Source organism: Phacochoerus africanus, chromosome 6 (genome assembly GCF_016906955.1).
Source record: "Phacochoerus africanus isolate WHEZ1 chromosome 6, ROS_Pafr_v1, whole genome shotgun sequence".
NCBI lineage: Eukaryota > Metazoa > Chordata > Mammalia > Artiodactyla > Suidae > Phacochoerus > Phacochoerus africanus.
The window spans coordinates 28,930,656-28,953,412 of record NC_062549.1 but is presented as its reverse complement, the minus strand read 5'-3'; the positions used below and the strand labels follow the sequence as shown (position 1 = coordinate 28,953,412).

The 22,757-nt window shown below is 32.9% G+C and overlaps 1 protein-coding gene across 2 annotated transcripts in view; it reads left to right on the top strand.

Moving 5' to 3' along the window:
- The window catches only part of EMC2 (ER membrane protein complex subunit 2), a 54,570-nt gene that overhangs the window by 16,677 nt on the left and 15,136 nt on the right, over positions 1 to 22,757 (top strand). For both annotated transcript variants that reach the window (XM_047783415.1, XM_047783414.1), the window contains exons 5-9: positions 3,619 to 3,676; positions 14,922 to 15,007; positions 15,162 to 15,221; positions 20,822 to 20,903; positions 21,724 to 21,834. In XM_047783415.1, the coding sequence (XP_047639371.1) occupies positions 3,619 to 3,676; positions 14,922 to 15,007; positions 15,162 to 15,221; positions 20,822 to 20,903; positions 21,724 to 21,834 (397 nt within the window). The remainder of the gene's footprint in view (positions 1 to 3,618; positions 3,677 to 14,921; positions 15,008 to 15,161; positions 15,222 to 20,821; positions 20,904 to 21,723; positions 21,835 to 22,757) is intronic.

Below are 22,757 nucleotides of genomic sequence, written 5' to 3'. Positions count from 1 at the left end.
CCGTGGTGGTGCGGCACTAACAAACCCAACTAGTATCTAAGAGGATGCGGGTTTGATTCCTGGTCCTGTTCAGTGGGTTAAGGATCCAGTGTTGCCATGAGCTGTGGTGTAGGTCACAGACGTGCCTCAGATCTGGTGTTGCTTTGGCTGTGGCTTAGGCTGGCAGCTGTGTCTCCAATTTGACCCCTAGCCTGGGAATTTCCATATGCTGTGGGTGCGTCCCTAAAAAGGCAAAAAAAAATTTATATATTAACTTTAGAATAAGCTTGTTACTTCTTGCCTTTTTATCTTGGTGTTTTTAGGTAGACAGGGTTAACTTTGAATAGCTTTTTTCAAGCAGAATATATTGATATAATTTGTCTTAACCCTTTTATTCCTTGGCTTTTTGCTTATATGTTTATGTATATGTATATTTTTAATATTTTTGGATCTTCTTTATAGTAAGCACATGGCATGGATAAATAAAAATAAAATAATATTATTATAGGTTAGCAGAAGGTAATTTTGAATCAGAGGACAGAATGGAAGAAATTTGCAAAATTCTCAGCCTCCTTAACTGCTTTATAATAAATCCATAATAATTTATTCTTCCTGAATCGGTATTCTCCTCTAATAACACTTTCCCTTTTATTTCAAGTGGGATGAATTCCTATGTCATTCTTAAAATATGTACATAGCAAAACACATCCCAGAATCCAAGATGAATGATTCTTCTTTTTTAAAATTTTTATTGAAGTATAGTTGATTTACAAGGTTGTGATAATTGCTGCTGTGCAACAGAGTGATTCAATTATATATACATATACACACATTCATTCTCTTTCAGATTCTTTTCCCACATAGATTATCACAGAGATACTGGGTAGAGTTCTCTGTGCTATACAGCAGATTCCCATTTGCTAATCATTCCATATACCTCAGTGTGTATATGCCAATCCCAAACCCCCAGTCCATCCCCTCACCATGAATGATTTTTCAGATTATCTTTTTAACACATTTCAATAGTTATCATCCCTATACCCTCTTTCCAACTATACAAAAATTGATACGTTAGTAATAATTTATTTTTAAGTGTTAACTCAGGTTTCTAAGAAATCTGGTGAACTTCAATTTCTTAAGCTTTTTTCTTCTTTAATCAAAACTCACATCATCACTTAGTGAGATTTTACCTTTTTTTTCCTGACAGAGTAGCTATTATGTGTTGTTGTTATATAGGACCATTAAGCATTGATTCTCATACATGATTGTGTGAATTAGAATTATCTGTGACATTTAAAAATATGTAGTTGTGGAGTTCCTGTCGTGGTTAACAAATCCTACTAGGAACCATGAGGTTGTGGGTTCGATCCCTGGACTTGCTCAGGGGGTTAAGGATCTTTCATTGCCCTGAGCTGTGGTGTAGGTTGCAGACGCGGCTCAGATCTGGCCTTGCTGTGGCTTTGGCGTAGGCCGGTGGATACAGCTCTGATTGGACCCCTAGCCTGGGAACTTCCATATGCCACAGGAGCAGCCCTAGAAAAGGCAAAAAAAAAAAAATGTAGTTGCGCAGTCTTTACTCTGCTGAGATCAGTCTGTTAGGGGTATAATGCAGGAGAATAGATTTAAGAACATTGCTGACTAAAGATAAATACTTACGGATCTTCAGTATATTATTATGGATTTATTATAAAGCAGTTATGGAGGCTGAGAAGTCCCAGAATCTGCTGCTGTCTGTGACCTGGAGACCCAAGAAAGCTGGTGCTGTAATTCAGTCTGAGTCCAGGTTTAAAGGCCTGAGAACCAAGAGAGCCAATGTTATAAATCTCAGTCTAAAGTGTGAAAGCTGGAGAAGGTGAGATGAGATGTCCTAGCAATGTGAGGCAGTAAAAAGAGGTGCATTCCTCCTTCCTCTGCCTTTGTTCTATTCAGGCCCTCAAGGGATTGGATGGTGCCCATCCACATTGGGGAAGGCAATCTGTTTTCTGAGTCCATGGATTCAAATGCTAATTTCATCTGAAAACATCCTCAGACATACCCAGAAATATTTATTCTGGGCACCTCATGGCTAGTCAATGTGACACGTAAAATTAATTATCACACCCTGTTTTTATGTAAATTACTTTTAAAAATTATAATGTAACTCAAATATCAAACTAGATATTAATGCCTTATGTGTGTAGTTTTTGTTCAACTCTATAAACAGTATGTTTTCTGATAGAATACCAAAGAAGATAGAAAAAACTAAAATTCAAATTATCATTGTATTAATGCAATGAATGGCTTCCTATTTTCAGCTGTCATTTCAAATATATTTCCCAGAGGTTATATAGTTGGGAAAAGATTTCCAGGCAATTCTCATGTACTGTGTCTTGTGAAACTCCCTGTCTATAGCATTAATTTTACCCTTGTTTATAGACTTTTGTCTTGTTTTATTATTACTTAATAATTATATTTTCTGTATAGTTTCAAGTTTTTATGAGGCTAGCATACCTGCGGTAGTATCGTGTATGTGATGTCCAGACTAATTTGCTTTTTTTAAACTGTTGATAAGTCTGATTAACTTACTGTGCAAAGATGTTCTTTGGCCTTTGCATGGTATGGACACATTTATGAATTAAACTCACTTTTAGTTTTCTTAGTGGTCTGCTACAGTTAAAATATTCTTACCCTGTTGTCATGATTGTAATCACAAATATAGGCTTGGGCACTAAAGTTGTGAGACAGTTTTCAATTGAAAGATGTGTCATCATGATGATAGAGAATATTCATGTGTTGAATATCATTAAGAGAAAAACTTAAATTATCATAGAGAAATTAAGAATAGATCACAAGAGTATGCTATCTGTAGTTTTAGAAACACTGCTGTAAAAGTTAACATTGCTTTTTACTTTCTCTAAAGATCTATATATGTAAGTGGAGAAATTGATTAGAAGGAATTGGGGGGTTGCAGATATGGTTAAGAAGTAATTTCAGAATTGTTGACTATTTCCTTGTTTCCTAAGTAAGATTACCACATATAGGAGGGAGTATATTGTTAGGTAATTTCTTTATGTGATTTCTGATGTCTCTCTCTCCCTTTGATTCACCATCATATAATGTTAATTTTGGCTTCTTATCCTGCTGTATTTGATTATTTTTTCATTTGATAAATTTGTTAACTGTTTCCCAGCAAAGGATAAGTATTGTGTGTGCATACTTAATAGGTACTTAAGACTTGAACTTCACCAGCTCAGCTAAGAAGAACTATCATAAATATTCATTATAGGAGAATTAATATTTACATAATTTCCTTGTGAATATATTTGTTAAAAGTAAACTTTTAAAAATGCATTATTAGCTATAATTCTAGGTATAACTAGGACCCCTAAGGTATCATCTTGTAGGGCTAGAATTTGCCTTTGTTTAAGCCAAATTGAATCAGTGTGTTTTCGAAGTAAGCTTTTCTGTAAATACTTTATACTTGATTTTTTTGCTTAGATAATGACCTTATAGTAAACTTACTATAATATGAAGATCAGAAGAGGCTTAGTAGCAATTGTAAATGTGTATAAAGCCCTGCTAGTTTAATCTTTTTCTGTATTTACTATTTATTATTAAATTTTAAGGTAGTGATTCTTGATATTTTTTCTTTTTAAATAGATATGATGATGCTATACAGCTGTATGATCGAATTTTACAAGAAGATCCAACAAATACTGTAAGTTAGCTTGTCGTCATGAAGATGTCTAAATTTTGTTTTAAGATGAAATTAATTCATTTTGCAAAGAATGGAAAAATACACTGGAACCAGATTTTAAATTCTTATTTTCAATATTTCATGATGGGCCACTATTTTAAAAAGTAGTTTTAAAACCCATTGTAAGATTTGACTTACAAGATCCCTTAAGAGCAATCTCTTAATAAAATAATAGAAGATAATAAGAGATATTAAGGTAATAGAAGAGATAATAGAAGGTAGTTGAAATTTAGGAAAAAACTTATGTACTTGCAAAAAGCAGAGTTTATTGTTTTTGTAATATTATAAAATTTTATGAAATACTTGTCTTATTTAAGTAGTTATATTTTAATTATCTCAGTGAAAAATGAAAGAAGTCAACTCAGCAACTAGTATATGGAACTAATGAAGGCATTTTGTTTTATCTTTGCCTTATACCTGCATGAGAATGAATATGTGTATATAATATTTTCCATAAAATAACATCTTTAATTTATTCTGATTTTGAACAAATATTTATTTATTTATTGTCTTTTTGTTTTTTTCATGGCCATACCCATGGCATACGGAGGTTCCCAGGCTAGGGGTTGAATCGGAGCTACAGCTGCAGGCCTATACCACAGTCACAGCAACACAGGATCTGAACAGCATCTGTGACCTACACCACAGCTCAGGGCAACACGGGATCCTTAACCCACTGAGTGAGGCCAGGGATCAAACCCTCAACCTCATGGTTCCTAGTCAGATTCGTTTCTGTTGTGCCATGACGGGAACTCCTGAACAAATATTTATATCAGTTTATTGGGCAGAGTATTTGTTTCACACGTTCTTATATAGTATTATTTGTTTTAAAAATACCCTGATAAAACATTGGGAACATTTTCGTTTACTATATTGGCATAATGACTTTTCTCAGACTTACCTTTTACTGAATGAAGATTAGAGACTTTATATAACATATTAGGCATTTTGATGTTTGATATTATTATGTCCATGCACACATATGCCTACTAAAATAAAATAAATATTTTTAGAGTTTTTAAATAAAAATCAGTCTGAGTTTGTTTTTTCCTTTCATATAAACAGAAATTGTTATATTAATATATAATACAACCACAAGAAAATTTTCTCCTATTTAACAGGTATTTTATTAAAAATACACATTTTTAGGAGTTCCTGTTGTGGTGCAGTGGAAATGAATCCAACTGGGAACCATGAGGTTGAGGGTTCGATCCCTGGCCTCGCTCAGTAGGTTAAGAGTGCTCAGTGGGTTAAGGATCCGGTGTTGCCGTGAACTGTGGTGTAAGTCACAGATGCTGCTTGGATCTGGCGTTGCTGTGGCTGTGGCATAGGCCAGCAGCTGTGGCTCCATTTCATCCCCTAGTCTGGGAACCTCAATAGGCTGTGGGTGCGGCCCTAAAAAGCAAAAAAAAAAATATGTATATACATTTTTAAAAGATTATAGAGTATATGATGATCGTTCTAAGATGTAGAAATGCTTAATTATTGAACATTGGTAACTTAATTCATTTAAAATTATTTTGCTGGAGTTCCCGAGGTGGCTCAGTGGTTAACAAATCTGACTAGGAACCATGAGGTTGAGGGTTTGATCCCTGGCCTTGCTCAGCGGGTTGAGAATCTGGCATTGACATGAGCTGTAGTGTAGGTTGCAGACGTGTGGATCCGGCTTTGCTGTGGTTCTGACGTAGGCTGGTGGCTACAGCTCCGGTTCAACCCCTAGCCTGGGAACCTCCCTATGCTGTGGGAGTGGCCCAAGAAATGGCAAAAAGACAAAAAAAAAAAAAATCCTCATGCTTTAAAAAAAGAAATATTTTGCTGCATTTGGAAATTAATATTGAAGTGTGAGATTTCTAGATAGCATTTGTCCCAGATACTTATTGGTCGTAAATTCCTGATCTTTGTTTGCTCCTTTTGTTATACTCCATAGTAATACGTATTTTTTTGCTTAAATAATAAAGTTTTTTCCAACTTTATTGAGATATAGTTGACAAGTAACATTGTGTAAGTTACACAATGTGGTGATTTGATATTGTGAAATGGGTTGGATTATTGCTTTTAATATAATCCCACCTCAGGGAAGGTTTTTCTGGAAACTTTCTAGATCTTTTGTTTTGTTTTGTAGATATTTTAATGGTAAGGATTCATCTTAAGAGGATTCTCATTATGTAGAAAGTTCAGGGAAAATTGCTAACAGAGCTCTCAGCCTACCTGTTATTTAAAAACAGTTAATTTAGATATCCCAGATGAAAAGAGAGTTGAAATTGAGAAGTTTTGAATAATCTTAAAGTCTTATTTATCCCAATAGCTTGCCATCTGTCTTAGTAAAAAAATTCTTTTTAAAAAGCACCATTTTTCTTTTCCTGAAGATTTTTTTCATGTACTTATTTTAACCATAACACTTCATCAGAGGTATTCATTTTTCACACAGACGTATTGAAAATATGAAATCAAATTTCTGAAAACTTATTTCACATATTTTTCTCATGCCAGGCTAAAAATCAATAGTTTGTAATTTATTTTTTGGAATTAGGAGTCAAACATTTTACTTTTGTGTCAGTATCAGTTGGACATTTTTTATTTTTAATTAAAGTATAGGTGATTTACAATGTTGTTCCAGTTTCTGCTGTATAGTAAAATGACATGGTCACACACACACACACACACACACACATATATATGTGTGTGTGTGTGTGTGTGTGTATATATGTGTGTATATATATATATATGTGTGTGTGTGTATATATATTCTTATCTTCCATCCAGTCTATCCCAAGAAATTGGGTACAGTTCCCTGTGCTATACAGTTGCACCTCATTGCTTATCCATTCTAAATGTAATAGTTTGCATCTGTTAACACCAGAGTCCCCATCCACCCCATTCCTTCCCCCTCTCCCCTCCTTGGCAACCACAAGTCTGTTCTTTATGTCTGTGAGTCTATTTCTGTTTTGTAGATAGTTTCATTTGTTCCCTGTTTTAGATTTCACATATGATTTCATAAAGTATTTGTCTTTTTCTGAACTACTTCACTTAGTATGATGATCTCTGGTTGCATCCATGTTACCACAAATGGCATTATTTTGTTCTTTTTTATGGTTGAGTAGTATTCCATTGTATGTATGTATGTACCATATCTTCTTAATCTGTTTATCTGTCAGTGAACATACAGGCTGTTTCCATGTTTTGGCTTTTGTGAGTAGTGCTGCAGTGAACATAGTGGTGCATGTATTTTTGAATTATAGTTTTACCTGGATATATGGAAATGGACATATTTTTAATAAATTATTTCACTACTTCAGGGTCTAGGAAAATATGTAACTAAATATTGGTCTGCCTTTGTAGTATTTGCCATGTTTTATGACTTGGATCCCCATATAAATTATGTATGAGGGTATAGTAACTAAATCATTTGGTTATTAGGTAAACATTTTAGAACAAGGTGACCAAATTGAGCTTTGCTAAATGTGTTATTCTTTCATCAGATATTATTATTTTTTTTTGTCTTTTTGTTGTTGTTGTTGTTATTGTTGTTGTTGCTATTTCTTGGGCCGCTCCCACGGCATATGGAGGTTCCCAGGCTAGGGGTCGAATGGGAGCTGTAGCCACCGGCCTACGCCAGAGCCACAGCAACGCGGGATCCGAGCTGCGTCTGCAACCTACACCACAGCTCACGGCAACGCTGGATCGTTAACCCACTGAGCAAGGGCAGGGACCGAACCCGCAATTTCGTGGTTCCTAGTCGGATTCATTAACCACTGTGCCACGACAGGAACTCCCAGATATTATTTTTATCTAATCTCCTCTTAGTCCCTTTTGTCCTTCTGTAAATGTTTATTGAGTACCTGTCATGAGCTGCCAAAGTGTTGGTGTTACTAAGAATAAAGACACTGCTTTGTTACTGTTTCCATAGAAAATACTGTGGTAGACGTCGAGGGAGAAATACAAAGCTTTATAAGACCTAGAACTAATAAAGGGTAGTAGGGGAAGACTTTACTTATATTAAACAGCAAAGTTGATGTCTAGAAGATATCACTGTTACATCCATAGTTATAATTGAAGTGTTTATACTCTAGTGCTTTGTATTATCTAAAACTGATCATAACAACTCTTTCATTGGTCTTGTGCTTCTTTGTTCTTAGATATCCAGTATAGAAATGAATTGTTCATTTAAAGAGCTTTCCTTCTCAGTTGAATTCATTATTCTTTTAAAAAAAATGTTTGTTGCATGCTTGCAGTGTGTTTGGTGCTGAGAATAGATGGACAAATACGGCACCATCTTTGACTTGGCTTTTAGAGAGCTAATGCAATATAATGAACAAATTATAGACTTTGAAGTAGACTTATTAAATCCTGATTCTTTGGTGATTTGCTGCATTTTTTTTAACCTTGTAAGGATGAGAGTGGCTTAAATGAGACAAAGATGATGGGCTGGAGAAAGACATATCCCATGAATGACATGAGTAAACCATTGCATTATAAAATACAAGGCCTACATAGGAAAGAAAGAATAAAGTGATAAGAATGGAAGTTTTCAAATTTTTCTTTTGGGAGTTTGGTAAAATAGGACAGCTCATCAATTGTTAAAAAGCTGTGAGATATTATTTTGCAAAACGTAATAGCATGTTAAAATTGCAAACATACAGAAAAGTATATTGTGAAAAATGTCTTTCTCTCTGAACTCAAGTCCTCCTTCACTTAGGTAAACCTTTCTTAATAATTCTTTTAGAAATTTTTTTCTCATGCACAAACAAAAATAGGTGTGTGTGTGTGTGTGGTGGTATGTGTGCCCCTTTGGACTGGGGGAGTGGTTGGAAATGCAGATAGTGGCATACTCTCCTAGTAGTATCTTTTAAAGATCATGCCAACACATCCTTTACGTAACTGCATAGCACTGTATTTCATGGATGTATAATCCCTGTCTTAATGAAAAACTTCCTTTAACTAAGTCTTGGTATGGCGACTTAGTTAACCCAAAGGCTGTGTTGTAGTGCATGTCATTTGTAGGATAGACTCCTAGAAGTGAAATTTCTGAGTCAAGAGGTCCATGTATTTTAAAATTTGATAGATGTTACCAAATTTCCCTCCACAAAAACTTTTTAGCTGTCTGAACTCATTAACATGGTATATGAGAGTGCTTCTTTCCATGTTCTTCCACATGGTATATTACCAGCTTTTTGTTTTTAACCTTTGCTAATCTAATTAGTTAAAAATGTTCTCTTGTTTTAATTTGCATTATGAGTGATGGCCTTTTAATATGCTTAAAGGGCCATTTATATTTTTCTTTCTGAACTGCTTCCTTTAACACAGTTTTCACATGAAATTTCATTTCTATTTTGGTTGAAGAGAGGTCATGGTTCTAGTGTTCTGTATAGTTTTAACCTCCCCTTTCTCCCACACTGATTTACTGCTGAGGAAAACTAGGGTTCTCAGGAACAGAATTTTATACCTTTTAGTTGGTTCAATGCACAGAGTGACTGGAGATACAACAAGAAGGTATGCATTTGTGAACAACTTCCTATGTTACATTTCAGAATTTTAATTTTTTTTCCTGCATTATCAATATAGTTTTGCTTTTTTTACATTGAAGTAAAGTCAATTTACAATATTCTGTTAGTTTCAGATGTACAACATAGTGAATTAGGGGTTTTTTTTTGCAGAGTATATTCCATTTTAAGTTACAGTATATTGGATATAATGAATTTTAATGTTTATTCTTAGAAAAGGAGAATGAAGTCAACTTTTGATTACTGAAATTCCACCAGATTTTTTGAGAGATAACTTTTTTCAGTATTATGGGAGATGATGGTTTGAAAGAGATGAAAAGAGATGAAGTCATTTGGAGGCTGTTCTGTCTTAGGCTAGAAATTATGCAGATTTAAACCTAGGATAAGTGGAATTGGAAAGGATGGGTTGGATGGAATTATATTTTGTGATAAAAGTACACATTATTATTATTATTTTTTTTTGTCTTTTATCTTTTTAGGGCCATACCTGCAGCATATGAAGGTTCCCAGGCTAGGGGTCAAATTGGAGCTACAGCTGCTGGCCTATGCCACAGTCATAGCAATGTGGGATCCAAGCTGTTTCTGCAACCAACACCACAGCTCAGGGCAATTCTGGATCCTTAACCCACTGAGCAAGGTCAGGAATCGAACCCACATACTCATGGATGCTAGTTGGGTTCATTAACCACTGAGCCATGATGGTAACTCCAAAGTACACAAGTTATGAAAACTTAGATATGACTTATTTTATTTTTTTAATTAAAAAAATAATTATAGTTGATTTACAATGTTCTGTCAGTTTCTGCTGTATAGCAAAGTGACCCAGTCTGTGTATTTGTGTGTATGTGTGTGTGTGTGTGTATACATATCTACATTCTTTTTCTCCTATTATCTTCCATAATGTTCTATTACAAGTGATTGGGTATAGTTCCCTGTGCTATACTGCAAGACCTCATTGCTTATCCATTCTAAATGTAAAGGAATGTAATTTTAGAAGGGTGACTCTCGTGTGAAAATTTTAGTCATCAGCCCATCAAAGTCAAGTATTGAATTAGGCTCACTGTGAGCTTTTTATCCCTTAGATTATCCCAACAGTAGTCAGTTTTTTGTTTGCTTGCTTCTAAAATGAAGGTAGGCTTTTCATCCTTTGAAAGCTTTTTGAGGGGAAAAATTATGTCCATAGCGTGGAAGAATGCCTAGCATATGGTATGCCTTTAATCAGTATTTCCTGGAATGAATGAATGCCTTTCAAAGAAAGTACACTAATTCTTGACTTTTTAGTTGATTCGTATTTAAGAAAGATAAGATTTTGCCTCAAACTGTTAACTGCCTATTGGAATATATCGAATATTTAAAGTCTTATTTTGGAAGTAGATGTAATTACCTCTGTGCCAAGGGTGAAGATACTTTTAGAGTACCCCATTTCCTAGGGTCATGGGCATAAGCCTTGGAGGCTGAAGAACCTGGACCTCTGTTTTCTGTTGGCCAATGGTCATTTTCTGAGCCATAACATCTGGGATGGGGGAGTTCTAGGTTATATTTTGCTGGTAGACCTTAATCCATTGATCCTCTTCTAGGTTCTCTCCCTACATGGTCTATTTTTTAAAGATGTGATGTGTCTTTCAGGAAAAATTGCTAGCTGTCTCCTTGTACGTAATGTTAACAGAGGTGTGCAACAAAGTTATGGTCTGAAGAATTTTTTGAAGCTTTATTTTTTATAATTCTGACTCCATTATTCAAATCACTTATAAAATGTGGGATAGTTTTCATTTTTGATGCAAAGTGGCTTTTGCAAAGGTTGGTCTAAACAAGAAATTTAGATAAAATCAGAACACTGGCATATTTTACAAAGAAAAAAGTATAAGAAAAAAATATGAATGGAAATTGGTAGTCAAGACTCTACCCAATGTTTTGGCTAATTAATGCTGTTTTAAAACTATTTTGGCATATGATTGATGTAGAGTAGACTGCATATATTTAATGTGTATTATTTGATAAATTTTGACACTTGTATACATCTGTGAAACCATCACCACTATCAAGATAGTGAACAAAAACATCATCCTCTAAAGTTTTCTTTAGGTCTTTTGATTTTTGCATTCTTACAACTATCTTTTGCGCTTTTCTTTGTGGGATATACTTAAGTTACTTGCAAACAGTTTCATTCTTTTGGGTCGTCATTAGCCAGGACCAAAATGGTGTTTTTAGTGGAAATAATTTTATCCTTCTGGGTACTCTATCCATTGCTCCAGGAAACTTGGCATTTTCTAGTCCATCTGGTTAGGAAGAGACACTATTCTCAGCCCTGAGTGCACTTTTTCTTCTAAATGTTTCTGGTAGTTTCCTCATACACATGCACTGATCAGTACAAAGCTTAGTACTTGAGGGGAGCCCTTGAGATTCAAGGAGAATTTCTTTAAATCTTTATTTTGTATTTTTCTCTTTTCTCCAGTTTTCTGACCTTTGAACTTGAGCCACTTTGGTCTTGGACGCTAAGCTTCTTCTGAACTTGCAGGATTTGTTGAACTCAACCTGGTTTTCTCTTCTTGCACAGCACCTTTGAAACTCACTCAAAGTAGTAAGCCAGGGAAATAAAAATAGGGTTCACCTCACTTCTGGCTTTCCTGGATTGACAGTCTTCCTTTGTCTGTTGTCCTGTGCCTTAAAAATGGTTGTTTTATAAATTTAGTACCATTCTTTGGTGGTTTCTGGCAAAACGGTAAATAATGGTCCCTGTTACTCCATCTTGGACCACAGATGAAATCTCTGCATAATGCTCATTTTAAATGATCATGATAAATAAAGATTGGTTCTTGTGTCAGAATATGGTATTACTTTTCTGTAGGAGATCTTAGGTTTTACAGTGTTAAGCAATGTATTGCTTACATAGTACAGATTAGGTGGGCATGTTTCCCAAATTGATTAATAAAACCTTATATTTAAATCTTTCATTATACTTCACTGAAGTGCTTATTAGGTGGAAAACTTTTTTAAAATAGGCTATTAGAAAGTTAATACTGAATTTCTATTTTATTATAAAATTATTACATTCTAACTATTAAAAATATGTATAAAATCATGGTAACAAATTATTTAATTTGTAATATTTCAGTTTTTTTCATGAACTCTGTAATCAGTGAATCTAGGATGGGAATCAGAAATTTGAGATCCTACTTCTCAACAAAGCTCTTTTGATGCATTTAGTTGTTTAAACCTCTGTTTTTTCATTATTTACAGAAGGATTGGTCTTTAAAAAGGCATTTTTAAAAATTAATAATCTTTGAAACACTATAGCAGTGCTTTTATAAACTGTATTCTGCAAAATCCTGCTTACCTAAAAATTTTGGACTATATTCAACAGTAGAGGTGTGGTTCTGTTGTCAAATCACTGAGAAAATGAGTTAATGTTAGACCGGTGTTATAAAAAAAGAAACTCGTTTTGCGAATAATGGTGTCTATTACCACATCTCTTACTATGGCTGTAGAGGTATAAGTTGCAATTTGTATTTATACTTTGACTTTTTATCTTTTATTTGTGGCATTTGAATACCAGTATTTTCAACAAGTTTCACTGAATCTATACAATATCTCATCTCAGCTGATACATATTCTGTAAGGATTGGGGCAAGATATCAATATGAAACTAAGCAAGCCTGTTCCTGTCCTTTACAGATCTCGTAGGTAAAGCTTTTGGCAAGTCTTAACACCTGTATATTAAGCATAGACCAAAGGTAAAAAAGAAGGAAGATAACACTTATTCAATACTGTTACATGCTGGGTATTGTATTAGTTGCTTTACATTGATGATTGGAGTTTGGTGGTATTACTGAGGTTTGGGGAGGTCAGATGTTTTGCTCTTGGTTAGAAAGCTGGTAAATGACAAGAAGTGAGATTCGGTTCCTTGTCTTTTTAATTTTAAAACTTGAATTGTCTGCTCTAGCATAATTGCCTGTGGAAAGAGTCGTGTTGTGAAAAATGAAAGGAATAAACAAAAATGTTTCCAATGGTGTTAGACTGGTGAAAGTAGATAATGCATGCCCCACATAATTTCTTACTTATGTTAATTTGACCCTCATTTGTTTTCAGAAAGACTTGGGATAAGGCTTATATTTGAAGTCTAATATTCTTCCTTAAAGGCTTTAGGATTAAATTACTTTTAGAGCTTTTCTTTTATTTACCTTCTGAATTCTTAAGGTTTAAACTTTACATTTATTATGGCTCATTCATTGTTGCCTATAGTGAAATTATTCCAAAAATATTTGAGTTCCTACTGTGTGACAGGCATTGTGGTAGGGCTTTGGCATAAACCAAATCAACAAGGATATATGTTTTCAACAGACCTGTCATTTTTTTCATTACCAACATATTGTTATCACTATTATTATAAATATTGCTCTCGGTCCTATTTATTGGGAGTCTCTTGATTCTCTCTTATTTTTTTGACTTTCAGTTTTTCCTCACAAAAACCCACCTTTTATATATATATATCCCAGGACGGTAACTTCTTTGGTCTAAAGAGGCCCCATTCATTTTTCTTCCCTTGTCTATATCTTGTGGAGTTGTGTTCTGTAAAACAGTAACAACATGTTCATAATTAATAAGCTTAACCTAGCCTTAGTTATAGTGTGTCTTATTGTTTAGCCTCTTGCATTGAATTAAACAGAGATGGAAAGAATATAAATTTGATAATTCACACAACCCCCTCCAGTCTGTGACTGTTCAATGCAGCCTCAAACAAACACAGTCTTGATAACATAAAATGTTGCTGTCCCTGTGCCTTTGCTCCTGTGTTCCTCCTACTATGCAGTGTCCTTCCTCCACATAGTTTCCTCTTCTGCTTTCTTAAGGTCAGTTTGCACTTTCTATTTCGTTCCGGTGTCACATCTGGATCCCTCTTTGCTTCCTGGCCTTTCACCTCTTCCCCTCTGCCTCAGGCTATTTTAGGATCCTTCTCCATGTTGCCACATCATCCTAGATAGCTCTATCATTGCATTTTATTTGATGTGTCTTTCACCCATCAGACTGAGTTCCTGCAAGGAATTACCTATTCCTTTTTTTGTCCTGATATTTTTGTTTTCTAGCACAGTACCTGGCAAACAATTAGATGTTTGTTACATATTTGTTGAATTTATAAATAAATGCAGTTTTATGTTTATATTTAAAAAGCTTTAAGATGCAAGTTTTAAATGTTTTATCTGTTATAAAATATTTATTTCAGGACCTATATTATTCTTTTGAAAGACTCTTAGGTAGATTTTTCTCTTAAAATTGTGAAAAAAGTTATTATAAGCCATATTTGTATAATGACATTCAAGTGGCCACAGTGAGATTATTTTCTAATCTCCACTATTCCTCTATCTCTTAAGATACAGATCTTATGAATGAGACAGAGTAAAAGACTTTAGGCTGGATAAAGATTAGGATTCCCTGCTGGTTTGTAATTATCAGAATCTGGATGGTTATTTATTTGAATGAAATGATGCATACATTGTGTACATCAAAAGTAAAGCACATGTGATTGTTAGAGGAATGTTTGAACTTCCCAGTGGGATGTCACGGGGTATGTTTATAAACTCCCACTAAGCAGTAGTTCTACAATGGAATTTCCCTAGCATTGAGATAATAATTTGCACAGTCAAATTACCTTCTTTACAAAAACCCAGGGAATCATGAGGGCCTAATCCTTTATTAATGTCAACCCATAGGCTGCAAGAAAGCGTAAGATTGCCATTCGAAAAGCCCAGGGGAAAAATGTGGAGGCCATTCGGGAACTGAATGAGTATCTGGAACAGTGAGTGTCTTACAAGAGGATTGTGTTTTGTTATTCTGATAAATCTTTTTTAATTAAAATGGAATTTGCATTTGATTTTCCTTTTTGCCTCCATGCTGTTCATTTGCAGAATATCTACACCCTTATTTTTTTTTTTTCTATTTCCTTTCACTAGATTTGTTGGAGACCAGGAAGCCTGGCATGAACTTGCAGAACTTTATATCAATGAACATGAGTAAGTTGTTAAACACTCATAAAATTTTATTGGAGAGTGCAATTTTCCTCATTATATAAGTTCAGAAGTCACAGTGGTTTCCTAAGGATTGATGAGACGGTTTGAATTATGTGTCATTTTAAATTAACAAAATAAACAATTAAATGAAAAAAACAACAATTTGTTCACTATAATATATGATTTGCTAAATTATTTTTTTGTTTGTGTTGTGCTAAATTATTTTTGTTAGGGACATAAGTTTTATTTCTTTAAAATACTAATAGCATTCTTTGAAATTAGAAAGGCCTGCATATGCTTAGCTAAGGTTATTTTTAGTGAATCAAAATTGTGAATTTTTAGAATTTATATTCTTCTTATGTACAAAGAGTATTATACTCCCTGCTGTTTAAAAATTCTGTCAATTGTATGCATTTATTAGCCTTAGTACTAAGAGAATCAACTCTTCCAAAGCAGAAGCATTCTGTTGCCTGGGTAGAAAACCAAGAATAATCAAGAATGTTGAATGCAGTAGGAACTTGCTTATTGGATATTTAATGTTTTTGTTAGCTTTTTTATTGCTGTAGTGACAGGAGGAAATCACAGTGTGAGAGGATTAGCCCAGTCTTAGTGCAAGTTTTCTAATATCACAGCATTAATGCTAACCGCTATCTAGAGGCAGGATTTATTTTTTCTTTTTTTTCTTAGTTCTGAATCTGAGGTATATCACATTGTTTCCTTCCTTTCGAGAGAACAGAATCAGATTCTCATGCACATATTCTTACTGTGCACGAATACTTAGGATACTTAACCTCATTCTCATAGTGCAACTAGCTCACATAGGAAATAAAATCTAATAAAGATACTTGTCCCTTGCCTTTGCTCAGGGCTATATATGTAACATGAAGTGGAGAATTAAGGTAGTTATGTGTGTAATTCTAATAGAAGTGGAAGCTAAAATAAAAGTAATAGCTTTCATTTAAAGAATGAATACTGTGTTCTGGGAGCCACTTTTCAGTTCTCTGTTGTATGTGCTGGCTATCAGATCTCTTTGTTTTTCTTTAGAAAGTTATTTCCTGAATCATGTTCAGTATATATGTATGTATGCATGTATGATCGCATATGTAAACATACTAAGCTTTCTCTTATTGAAGAGTGGTAATGTGTTTGGTTAAATGGTATTATTTTCATTTTTCATAGTTTTTGTCAACATTTATGAAGTATACATATTATTTAAATAACATGGAACTGAATTTTTAGAATACAGTAAAAAAAATAACATTAGTTTTATTTTGTCCCCAAAACAGATGAAAATTATTTAAAATGTTTTTATGCCTTTTGAAGATCTCATGATTAAAAGCAGTTACAGACATTTCAAATCGTCAAGGGAATCTTTTCTTTAAATTAAAGAAGTACCCTAATACAAAAAATTTGGAAAAGCCAAATAAAAAATAAAGACAAAACTTATGTGTAATCTCATCATCTTAAATTAGCTACAGTTTATATTTGATTTTTTCCTTTAGTACCTCTTGAAACAAAAAGAAACCTAAAATAGAATTATCTTTTGTACCTTAAGCTTTTCACTTAGTTGCATTTTGTCAGAAATATCTTATCATAATAAACATTCCACAATATGATTTTAATGGCTTCATCTTTTTAATTTACTTTGGTATTCCTAACCAATTTCCTGATGTAATATAAAGATTGTTTTTCATTTTCCCTATATTTCTATACTGATTTTCTTTGTTTCCTTGGACTAAATTCATAGAAGTAGAATTGCTTGATTAAATATATAATTAATATTTTCAGTGGTTTTGATAAATCGTTCCTAGATGGCCACTAGAAAAGTAATATCTATTTACTCTAACACTAGCAGTTTATTAGAGTGTCCCCTCAACAGTGGGGGCTACCATTCTTTTTAACTTTGCAAAATTTGATAGGTGAAAATTGGTTACATTTTTAAAATTGTAGAGCTATTTATGCAATGCAGTAAATGCAAATGCAAAATATGTCCTTGTTAATTATGTACTTTCAATACTGATTTTTTTAACTTAGCGAAACTATATATTTTTAGGTGGTCAGATATGTCAATTTATATTGCTTTTAAGTTTCCTATCCTTTAAGAACTGTATAAATATATCCCTTCTGTTTTTGCTTCTACTTCTTTATCAATTTTACTTTTTTTGCATGTGTTTGTAGTATTTCTGTATTTTATTCTCAAATAAGTTACACTTATTTTTAACCTATTGTTAAAATCTATTATTATTTGCTTTACTTTGTAATGGCCACATTCAGTTTAGCTTTGTTTTGGGGTTCTAAAAAGTTTATTGTGACAGATTTGAATGTACATTTAAGACAAACTGACAAATCCTAAGAAATCAAGAGATACAAACACTGGAGAGCAGCTGATAAATAATTTCTTTGTGTCTTTCTTTTTTCCTTTGCTTCCTTCCTTCCTCCCTCCCTTTTCTCTCTCTCTTTCTATCTTTCTTTCTCTTTCTCTCCCTTCCTTCCTTCCTCTCTCTTTTTTTTTCTTTCTTTTTTTTTTAAATGGCCGCACTCATGTCATATGGAAGTTTCCAGTCCAGGGACTGAATCTGACCTATGCTGTGCCAATTCTGGATCCTTTAACCTGCTGGGCTCTGGGCTGGGGATCAAATCTAGGCCTCTGCAGTGACCTGAGCTTCTGAGGTCAGATTCTTAACCCACTGTGCCATGGCAAGAATTCCTGAAAAATAATTTACTTTCATGGGAAATGATAATTATGTTCTGTCTACTCTTTTATCTTGTATTATAAAACTTTTTGGTCCTAAAGCTCATTATTTAAAAAAGTGATTTATTTTTTCTAATTAAACACTTAGAAGAAATATTCAGATTTAGGCTGTGAAAATAAATCTTTCTTGATTTTTTGAAACTATATGAAAATCAGAATATTCACTTAATTCATCTAACTTGTTTGAGCAAATCATGGTAGTAGGTAGAATATTTTTGGTAGAAGTGATAAGTTATTATGGAATGTCAGTTTAACACAGTTTGGTGACATACTGGCAAAAACAGCAATTTAAGAATTGCTTGGTATATTTAACATTTTGACATTCTTTTCTGCATATGAATAATTATAGTACATCATAGGCAGCATTGCAAATCTAGATCTAGAATATTTTACTCCACATAAATTTCTATAGTACAATATTCCTTTTAAGTCTGTTTAATGTTTGTATATAGAGAAAGGAGGATATAGAATTCTGCCACATATTTTTTTCCTTGTCTTTAAGTTACTTTATTTAAATTTGCTTCTGATTTATAAATTCTAGATAGTTATTCCAGTGGTGTATGTCAGTTGATCACATTGAGACACTTGTTTTAAATATAAAAAATTATTTATAATTTATACCTTAACCCAACTATACATACATATTGTAAACAAAAATATGTGTTTTAAACAAAGACATGGAATTTTTAAAAGTTCATTTGTAGTTATAACTAGATATATCAGCAAGGAGCACTTACTATAAATTAATTATGATTGTTTTTATAGTAGGTCTAGCCTTACTATAAAATTCTATTACAAGTGGAATTATCAAAATCCTGTAAGGAAAAATCATAAGTTGATAAATCTAGGGACAAATACTATAACCTATATATATATTTTGTGAGGAACAGAAGAACTTAAAGAACTATTACTGACTCTAATGTAGTAATAATAGTGGTTATTCTATTTTAAATAGATGGCTATTATTTTTACTTCTCTAAAGCTTAGTCTCATTGAGTCATTGTATATATAATGAATTAACTTCTGTATCTGTCTGGAACGGTATTGGCTATGTATCATTCTTGGGAGAATTGAGCAGTCATCACTCTAATCACTTTCATATGGCTTAGTACTCTTGGGTACCCCCATTTCTTGCTCCTTCTACCTCTAAGTTTGTTTGATTCTATACTATATCCACAAAATTAATTTGATTTTTTTTTTTTTTTTTGCTTTGTAAAGTTAGGGGAAGGTATCCCCTTCTTGTGTGTAATGCTTGAATAATTTTTGAGATAACTATCTTGCCATTCATTTTTCAGTAGAAACTCCTTTTTGCCCATTTTATCTTACTTTATGCTGTTTAAGAATGAGAGGCACGGTTTTGCTCAACCCATTTAATTCCTTAAGAATATATATTCTTAGCATTAATGGGAAATTGTGGCATTGCTCTAGTTAAAGGAACACATTTAGAAGAGACCTGTCTTTTTGATGAATAAATATCAGGTATGTAGCCATAATACTTTTGTTCTAGACATTTATTCAGTTATTTGTTTAGTTGTTCATCATTTACCTAAGTCAAGAACTATTACAAGATGTGGAGCATAAAAACAGAAAAAGTTAAATAGCTGCCTGATCTTTGAAAAGAAACTGTATATAATGTCCTTCATAAATCTAACATTGTGCTTGTTGGGTAATCTGCAGGGTGTTTTTAATTCCTCAGGCTCTTTGGGTTTGATTGCTGTACCTGTTTTTATGTTACTATTGACATCTTCATTACTACCATCACCACCACAATTTTTCAACGTGGTGTGGAGCACATGTAGGCAGTATGCATAGTGATTAAGAGTGTAGGCTGTTTGCCTACTTAATAGGTTTTGGTGGGATTAAATAAGATAGGTAACACACTGCATGATACATAATGAGCACATAATAAGTTACTGATTATTATTCAGAATTACACATATGAGACTGCAATATGTATATTTTGAAAAGTAAGTATATCAAACATTAGCATAAAGATAGGTACCTTTATATATTGGTGACAAATGTCAGAAATGACTGGGTAGCCTTTTTCTGTTATAATGTCATCACCTCCTCCCTGGGAATAAATCTTAGAGCACCAGTGTTCTTTAGGGTTTCCTGTAAACAGTAAAGATACTCACATGGCTTAAACATATAAAATGTATTAAGAAGACATATAGTCATGTGGTATAAAAGCACTTTTCCAGAGCCCTTTGCAGCAGTTTTCTCCTTAGGTTTTCAAAAATAAAGATTTTGTTTTTCTACCACACATGATTAAATAGTATTAGAGTGAATATCAAAACCACTAATTTGATATATTTTTCATGGGTTTAGAAATTTGTAACTTTGATCATAATTTTGCATTTGACAGTAACCTTAAGTAATGAAAAGCCTTTGTAATGGAATATGTTGGTAAATATGTCTGTAAAGGATTTTTAGTGAGTAGAGAATATTTAAGAAAATGCTTATTTCCTTATGACATTTTAGCTATTTGAATATTTTATTAAATGATCAGTGAACTTCTAGAACCTATTTTATCTGTAACCTGATTTAAGATCTTGAAGCCTATGCTGTTAATAACGTTTGGATGTCATAGTAGTGACCCAACTTTTAAAATGTGGTATCTCTTGATTGTTCCTAGGCTGCTTTGGATTTAAATTTCGTTTGTTCATTTCGTTAAAAAATGTGATGTTATTTGTATTTATGAACTCAAGATGAAAAGTACTTTAATAATACAGTTATTTAAATTATTTTGGGAATAGTCTAATGTCACTAAAGTTGTTTTCAAATTATTTTAAGGTGTAATTAAGATAAAATTTGTGACTTTTAAAATTAACTCCTTGATGTTTTTCAGCTATGCTAAAGCAGCCTTTTGTTTAGAGGAACTTATGATGACTAATCCACACAATCACTTATATTGTCAGCAGTATGCTGAAGTAAGTGTTTTCAAAAACAATTGTATGTGATATTATTTTTGTTGGTGTTGGGTAGTATGGAACTAATATGTCCTTAATGTTAGGCAAGTATATACATATTTAAAATATATGATGAAAATTAATTTGTGGGAGTAAAAGTTGTAAATTTTTAATACCGTAGTGGAAATACTGACTTTTCATTTAAGCACACTTATTTAAAATACTGAAATTCTTTATTTTTAAATTGCATACTGTTTTCTTTCCTAATTATGAATTAATTTTGTCACAGTTATCACCATTTATTGGCTTCCAAGACATTTACAATGACTGATTTTTTACATCCATATTCTAGGAAACTCATATTAAGGTCAATATTTTGGGAAATAGGAAGTATTTATCTTATTTTCTTGACTACTAAGTATAGCAATGCAATTGAATGCTATAAGGTTAAAAGGACTTCATTACCAAGGAATGTTAGTGCAGCTAGAAAAGGACATTTCAGTATCAAGTCTAGATTTATTATGATAGTAATGGAAAACAAAGTTGTGCAGCATGTGCAAGGCAGTTTAAATAGAAATTATACTGGCTATTTTATATTGGTAGCATTTTTATTTTAAAGATTACTCAATGATCTTAATGTTCATAGAATAGAATGGTTTGGGGGATGGGTTATGCTTTAAAATTTAGATTAGCTTTAACAACTTTAAGATGAATTCTTTTAACATCTTGCATTTGTTTACAGAATATCTGTTTCAATTACTAATGCCTATGGTATGATGAATCATGCTGTATTTCAGCATAGTAAAATAAACAGGTTTCAGCACTCTGTAATTTTTAACAGGTTAAATATACTCAAGGTGGACTTGAAAATCTCGAACTTTCAAGAAAGTATTTTGCACAGGCATTGAAACTGAACAACAGAAACATGAGAGCTTTGTTTGGACTTTACATGGTGAGTTGAGGTGCATGTTTAATGTTATTTCACGAAATGTCATTTCAAGTCCATTAACTATCCCATTTAGTCACTTCCCTCTTTCATTTTTTTTTTTATTTCATTAATAAGCATATGGTTTTTTCCTGTAGTTAATTCTGAGCAATAGTTTGTAAGGCAGTTATATTTTTGAATGTTAATACATCCTAGCTATTTGACATTTCATTGTGAATTATCTTTAATTATATCAGAATATCAATCTGCCCTTCTAAAATTAAGTAGTAACAGATATCAAACCGTATTATGTGTTTCTTAGTTGTTTTGATATTCTTAGATTTATGTCCAACATTATTGTATATCTTACCTTAAATACTATTCCATGAGATAGTTTTATTAAACTATGCCAATAAAAGACATAGTAGAAATAAAACCTCTAATGCCAAGTTAAAACTTTTTATGATATATAAACGCAGTTTAGAAATTTGTTTGTGGGAAGTATATAATTAAATATTTCCTTTGTTTATGTTTGCCAAATGATGAGCTTAGAAAAAGTCAATTAATAAAAGCTCTGGGAAATAGAGAAAGAGTGTGCTGAACTTGAGCATTTATATAAAATATGCTTCTTTCTCCAATCAGAATGACTAGAAAAAGAAACTTATTTAATAGGCCAGTTCTTTGGAATTTTAATTTATCCTAGTTTTTTCTTGAACTTTTGGATGAATGTTTTGATGGGGCTCAGTGAAAAAAGAATTGACTGCAGAAATGGAGGCAGGAAGAAACATAAGTGAAATAAATTTCAGCAAAGAAATGGTAGACTATAATTGGAAAGCAGTTCAGAGGAATTTCAAAAAAATTTTTCCTGGATTCTACCAGTGCTCATTTTGGTAGCTTGTACATGCAGTAGCAGTGTCTCTTTTTACCATATAAATTCAATACTAATTGTA